This window comes from Dipodomys ordii, unplaced genomic scaffold, assembly GCF_000151885.1.
Source record: "Dipodomys ordii isolate 6190 unplaced genomic scaffold, Dord_2.0 Scaffold56, whole genome shotgun sequence".
NCBI classification, from domain to species: domain Eukaryota; kingdom Metazoa; phylum Chordata; class Mammalia; order Rodentia; family Heteromyidae; genus Dipodomys; species Dipodomys ordii.
In genome coordinates this window covers 8,596,695-8,603,668 of record NW_012267272.1, presented here as the reverse complement: position 1 = coordinate 8,603,668, position 6,974 = coordinate 8,596,695, and the positions used below count along the sequence as shown (strand labels likewise).

General features: G+C 44.9%; 1 gene segment (V, D, J or C); it reads right to left on the bottom strand.

Annotated features, from left to right (window-relative positions):
• Positions 1 to 509: 509 nt before the first annotated feature.
• LOC105989484 overlaps positions 510 to 6,974 on the bottom strand; it is a 32,483-nt gene continuing 26,018 nt past the window's right edge. The window contains 1 exon segment of the V gene segment in view: positions 510 to 847. Coding sequence covers positions 510 to 847 — 338 coding nt within the window.

Genomic DNA, 6,974 nt, shown 5'->3' with positions numbered 1-6,974 from the left:
TCTTTCTCTGCTGCCAGGCTGCTATGGAGCAATCAACTCTGCTATGCTATGTTCTCCCCACCATGATGTCTAACTTCTCTAGTGGAAACAACACAGCCAAGGGAACACTGACTAAAATGCCTAAAATTGTGACTCAAATAAATAAACATTTTCTCCTTAGGTTTACTCAGACGTTATGTCCAAGGGATAGGAAACTGAATAATACAATAAAACAGATCCTAAAGTTCATGAATAACTCTTTTGTATATCTTCCATCTATAAAATCCCACTCTGCCAGGAGCATCTTCCTGCCCCTGTTGAAGATCAAGTTGATTCAATGCTAATTCAATGGCCACTGTCATCCAGAACAGTAATCCCACCACCAGGGTGCACACATGTTTAAACAAGGACATCTGTATCCTGCAGCCTCCAAGCTATGATCTGATAGGGGCTGAGAAGGAACGAGTTGGCACACACTGCTGTTGACACTGGAGACTTCAAAAGGGCCAGCAGATGTCCTCTATCTCCCTTCACATTTTCTGTGCAGAGAGGAGGCAGCCCCGCAGCACTGTGGAGAAACTGCTGGCACACCAGTACACAGCTGTGTGGGAGGGGGTGGCTGAGTCCACAGTGAGCGAGAACTCCTCCGTGCGTGGTCTGGACACGCTGTACCCATCGGGGATGTCTCCTTTTGCAGTGCTTCTCTCTCCATTTGAGTAATGGAGCAGCCTCAGCCCATGCCCAGGATCTTGTCGATACCAGTACATGTAGGCATGGTTGTCATTCTGGCGACAGCTCAAATTCACCTGTCTTCCTGTCTCTGTGAGCTTGTGTCTTGGACGTTGGGTGATGGCAGCCTCCATGTGTCCTGTAACAGAGAATGACCCAAGTCTGAAGGGGCCTGTCAAGGAGAAGCCAGGGATGCCCTGGGGTGGGAGGCAGTGAGGGGCCCACCTGTAGCCATCCCTCACCTGCCCACAAGAGACAGAAGGCCACGTGCAGCAGCTGGGTGCCCATCTCAGGAGCAGGGCAGAGTTCCATGTCTCCCAGCCTCCTTTGGAGGAAAAAGAAGGTTGCTTCTCAGTGACTCAGTGGCATCACCTCCCCACCAATGCCTGGGCTGCTGCTACCCTGCCACGCCCCTTCCCTGCAGAAACAACTGCTTTCTGTTATGTGCATGCACAGGGTTATGGCATTTATACGAGTAATTTTAGTGCATATACACGATTTAACAGTTCATAGTGAGTGCCAGTTTTAATTTCTTATTAACTGGAACTATCTGTGTTAGTGTTTTCATAATCTTAGGAAGGACATCTGTTCCTCAGGTCATCTTTAAATTCCCTGAAGTTCAAAGTCCCTTTCATTCCACTGTTCCAATTGTTCCTAAGGTTCTGGGAGACTCAGCAGAGCCGCACTGCTGCGCTGGGACTTTCTAAGGCATCTCAGCTCTCAGCACCTATAAGTAGCTTTTTTCAGTATTTTCTATTTACCTTATTGGTAAATGATTACCTGTCAGTCTGAGAAGATATCCCAGCCTTCAAAAGCCACCAGATATCCAGGTATTAACATGTGAAGGTCAGGGTACAGCATCTAGCTTCAGAGTGATTCAGATGACAGCAGCCCTCTGGGCTCAGGTCTCCAGGTGTCCTCATGAGATGAAGTTTCCCTGGTTTCAGTCCAGCCATGGACCCTGGATCACTCATGTCCCCCTTCAGTGCTTTCTGCCCATGGATAAGAAGGCTGATTACTAATAAGAAGGAGATTTTGACCAGCAAAGATAGATGACTGCTGTGTCCAGTATCACACCGACATTCTCTGTCTTCATTCACAGATTCCCATTCACCAAAAGAATACTATGGATGGATCCTATTCTTCTGTGTCATGAAAATGTATCCCTACCCTGTAGCATTCATTGCCTGTTATCATTTTCCAGGTAGGCCATGACCCACTGTGAGCTCTCCATCCTGCGACCACACAAGGGGACTGAATCTTGATGACATTGCTGCCCTCTTGGTGTAGTGAGGAGGAATACAGAATCAGACTAGACACAGCAGGTGGACAGAATCCAATGAGAGCCTAGTGCTCTGGCCTTGGAAGACCCAGCTGGTCCTAGAGCTCAAGAGACAACAACAAAAGAAGCCTGTGGAGCATGGTTGAGCCAAACCATGGAAAGAAAGATTTCTTTTTTGAGCATAGGTACATATACATATAAGTATGTTTAATTATTGCCTTTATGTAAATATAAAAAGGATTTTCCATTTAACAAGACAGTTATGGGGAAATGCTATAGTGATCAACGTCACCTTTTGAAATATTTTCACCTGTGCTTCCCCTACCCACATCATTTCCTTACTCTTTTTATTTTTGTAGGATAAATGTTGGAATCTAGCTGAGACTTGCATTTTTCTTGAGGGGTCAGGTTAAAGGTACAGGGACTATCAAAGTTCCCAGGATCAATTTTAAAATAATGTGTAATCTACCTATTATGATAGGCTTTGAAAGAATAATTTCTTTGGGTATCAGTATCAGCTATAAGTATGTACCTCTCATTTATTTTGAAATTCATTACAGAATTAAAATTTTAGTTTGCTGAAAACATGTATCTCTTCTTCAACTTATCATCAGGCCCATTCTCTGGATAAATGCTATCTGTCCTGAAAGTTGATGGCAGGCATTATCTCAGAACAACCACAATCTATAATGGGACTTACCATTGCTGCTCAGCTGATCTTGCAGTGGACACACACTGCTGTGCTATCTGCTATTTTACAGACCAGAAAACACTATAGAGCCTGAGGAACAATTCAGGTTAGGGGTGGTGAATGTACAATCCGATCCCAGCACTGATCCTTTTAAATATTAAATGTTATGAAATTCCATGAGCTACAGCTTTCCATCCATGAACTGATACCTTAACATCTCACACATATAAAGAGGATACTCTAATGACTGTGTTTGCATTATAATATCCAATGTGCATTAAAGCACAGAGCAGAGACAGTCCAGAGAGTTAGGAGATACAGGGCTCAGAAGTTGTCTGAGCTTGGCAGGATAGAGAAGGGTTACCACAGCTGGAGAAGGCTCCTGGGGTTTGCCAATGCTGGGCCTCAGCCCCCCACCCCTCCCTCAGTGACATCCTCAGCTGGGGCAGGAAGGTTTGGGTAGAGAAAGCCAGTCCCTGTGCAGGGCTGTGCAAGCTGCTGGCACACAGATACAGCGAGGAGTCCCTCAACTCCAACGCACTCATGTTCAGCTCAGAGTGATAGTCACTGAACTGCCGAGCTGAGAAGCGGCCAGGGATGCTTCCTTTCTCTCTCTCTGACTCTCGATAATAGGAAATGAGGTACTGGAGGGTCTTGTCCTCGGCCTGCTGGTACCAGTACACAGTATAATGTCCAGAGTCAGGAGAGCACTGCAGAGTGGCCTTTCCTCCCTTGGCTTTGATCAGGTGTCTGGGGGACTGGAGGACCCCAGCATGCACCACACCTAGGCAGGAAGAGACAGCAATGAAGCCCAGGCCAGGAGGACATAGGATGCTCCAGCAACCAGGCTCTGCCCCACCAGTGCCCCTGACTCACCTGCTCCCAGGAGACAAAGGACAACACCACAGAGGAGCCTGGGGCCTGGGGCCCAGTCCAGGGGAGCAGCCCCAGGCATCATCTCCCTACTGAGGTCACAGGTCTGAGAAAGAGAGAGAAGGGTGTGGGGAGACAGAGACACAGAGAAACACAGAGAGGAAAGCAGTGGGCGGGGGAGGATTCTCAGCTCCTGGGCCAGCACTCCCTCTGTTTATCTAAACACTTCCCTGCCTGGGACCACAAGCCAAGGCTGAACCCACACTCTCCCAGTCAGGCAGCAGCTGGCTCAGTGGGCCCACACTGCCCCCTGGTGATCAGCTGCTCATTACTGGAATGTCACTCTACTCCCTGAGCCAGGAGCTGTCCCCAGGGTCCTCCAGACCCCAGGACAGCCCCAGAAGACTGGAGGATTGTCTCTTGCAATATCAGCTCTTGTCTGTAAACATGAGGGAGGTGTGCCACAGACCTTCTCTTCTAAAATGAGAAGAAAAGGCCTTCCTTCCTTCAGATATTGTGGTAAGCATGGAGAAGCCCAAGAGTGATTACATGCCAGGTGTCATCAGTATGTTGTGACCTAGGCAAGTCATTGTCTTTGATCCCTGGTGATGCCCAGAAGAGAAGCACCATGGATTCCCTCAGTCAACAAGGCTTCTCCATGGCTGCCGCAGCAAATGGAGCAGTCATATGAAGAGGAAGCTGCCTGCTTGTGTATCTTCCATTTGTAAGATCCTAACAACTCTTTTGCTAATTTTTAGGTTAAATCATGTCTTCTTTCTAACTGATTCCTAGAAATTATTTGAAATATGTATATACTTCCCAAATACATTTCCATAAAACAGACATTATAGACATAGCAAATATAAAACGTGTTTTATATATAATAAAATGTATTAATTAATTCTAAAGTGATATGATTTATTCTGAAGCATTGATAGTAATGTCTTGATTTGGGCTATTAGTAGTAATGTGCTACATTTTCCTGTCTCTTTACTTTTCTGTCCTGTTTCTTTATAATTGCAAGATTGAATTTCTTCTAGGAGATATCTTGATTTGTTGCAGTTATTTGTTCTTGTTTTGATTATTTTTTGGGCTGCTGGGGATTGAACCCCAAACCTCACATTCACACAAATGAATGGTCTAGTGGTCTAGATGCAACATCTATGCTATTTAATAAGAACATTAACACTGCTCAGATGTGATTGGACTGTTTATCTGGTGTCTGCATTTTGGTATGCTTTTTCCTTCCATGCCTTTCTTGTTCCTTTCTTAGTTTGGTCAATCTAACCTGTGGGGTAGGGTTATCACTTTCATAATTCCATTGTCTTTTGTGGATTTAACAACTATAACTTGGCATGTGGTGGTGAGAGTGGTAATTCAAAACTTTTACAAGGAAATATAGGAAAGCAAGGTCATTTGGAAATCGTATTGTCTTAAACCGGTATGAAATGTGGATTACCACCTAAAAAAGAATGAAATGGACAGATTTGTTCTTAAGAACTTTTGCTTTTCAAAATATTGAACAGGAAATAGTTATTTATAACATTCATAAATTTGTGCAACTACAATAGGTTAATCAAAAATTATTTTAAATTATTCAAGAGAGTACATATATTAGATTACCATGCTGTAGTATGTACATATATGCAATTAAACTACAAACAGTAAAAATAGACAAGTAAAACTGAAAAAATTATAAATTCTAACAGAGAACTAACTGAAAGGACATTCTTTTTCAATTCATTATAAAAAGTGCGCACGTGCGCGCACACATACACACACACACACACACACACTCCCAACAGGACTGCTTGCTTAGTGCTATTTGATGACTTACCAGTGCCAAGGAGGCCGAGGACCACCCAGCAGAGGAGCCTGATGCTCATGGCAGAAGAAGGTGGAGGAAGAGAAGGAGGAGGAAGAGGAGGAGGAGGAGGATTAGCAGGAGCAGGAGGAGGAGGAGGAGGAGAAAGAGCAAGAGGAAGAGGAGGAGGAGGAGGAGGAAGTCACCCTATCACAGTCTTTTGTAAGTAGCCATGGGAGAGGAGGGCAGCCCTTGTCCCACTGGGAGGTTCTACAGTGACATCACTGAGCCTTGGAGGAACTTGGTAATAATTAAGCCAAAGATGCCAGCAGCCCTGAGATGCACCTTCTATCAGGAGCCAGGAAGAAGGAACAAAAATTACTGTGAGTTAAGATCACAATCAGTAAGAGGAGAAAATGGCAAGGCTTAGAAGCAGAAATCATGGCTCCTCAGAAGTTGATTTCCACACAGCTGATTCAGAGCCAGGTCCGTCTGGTGGACCACTCCGCATCCTACACTGGTGCTTCCCACAGCTCACATGGGTCTGGGCCCTCTGCTCACTCCTCATCCACACCTGCGTATTTCACCAGTGTTTTGCACTGGAAACCCTAAGGCTGGCTGCCATCTACCTTCAGAGACCTCTGACTTCTCCCCCCATTTGCGCACTGGCTGTAAGAGAAGGAGGAAGAAAAAGCAATTGCCCACAGCCTTCAGAGGTGAAAATAATAAGGCAAACTCTTCCCTAAATATCTTACTTGTATGTACAAAGACACTAAAGATGATCTAGAAATTATACCATGAGGGACTTAGTAACTGTGAGAAGTCACAAAGGAGGTTGGGAAAAGAACCAAGTAACAATGGTGCTAAAGACATGGTTAATGGTCATGTTGATCCATCCCATGACTGGTTGTGTCAGACAAGTTTATTAGATAAGGATCAGTGATTGACAAGATCTATCTTGCCTGCAGGTAGGCTAGATGAAGAGGGAAGAGATGTCAGGATGGGCTGGGGAAAGAGAGAGCACCTTCAGAACATTCCCAGTCAATGACTTTTCAATAATGCACTGTTCCCTCTCAACCATTTGACCCAAGCCAAAACAGTGCAGAGCTGGGAGGGTCCCAATGAAAAAACTTAAGAGTGCTCTAGTAAAAGCAGAATTTGGTTTGAATCAAGACTTCGGTTTAGGATGTGCATTTCTCTGCAGTTGTGAAGTTCCTAGCAAAACTACATAAATGACCATCACCATCATCATCATCACCAACACAACATCATTATTATGAAGTTATTTCCATATGCACAGAGGGTGAAAAATCTATAAAATAATGCAGAAGATGCAGGAAAAACCACATGGAAAGAAAGATAGGAAGCTAGACCAAGAAGCTAATGCCAAGGATGCCAGCAAGGCTCATATTCAGTCACTCAGGAGCCACAGAGAAACAGCACAACAGTTGAGCATATCAACCAACTCTATGGTACTGAGTTGGCTGTGTGTTTTGGGAGTGCATGGTTTATGAACAAGGTACATCTGGGCTCTGGGACACCCAGATCTATCCTGAGGAACTGTCACTTGGGGTTCTTGATTGCTTCCAGTCCCTCAGATATCCTTTTCACACGTG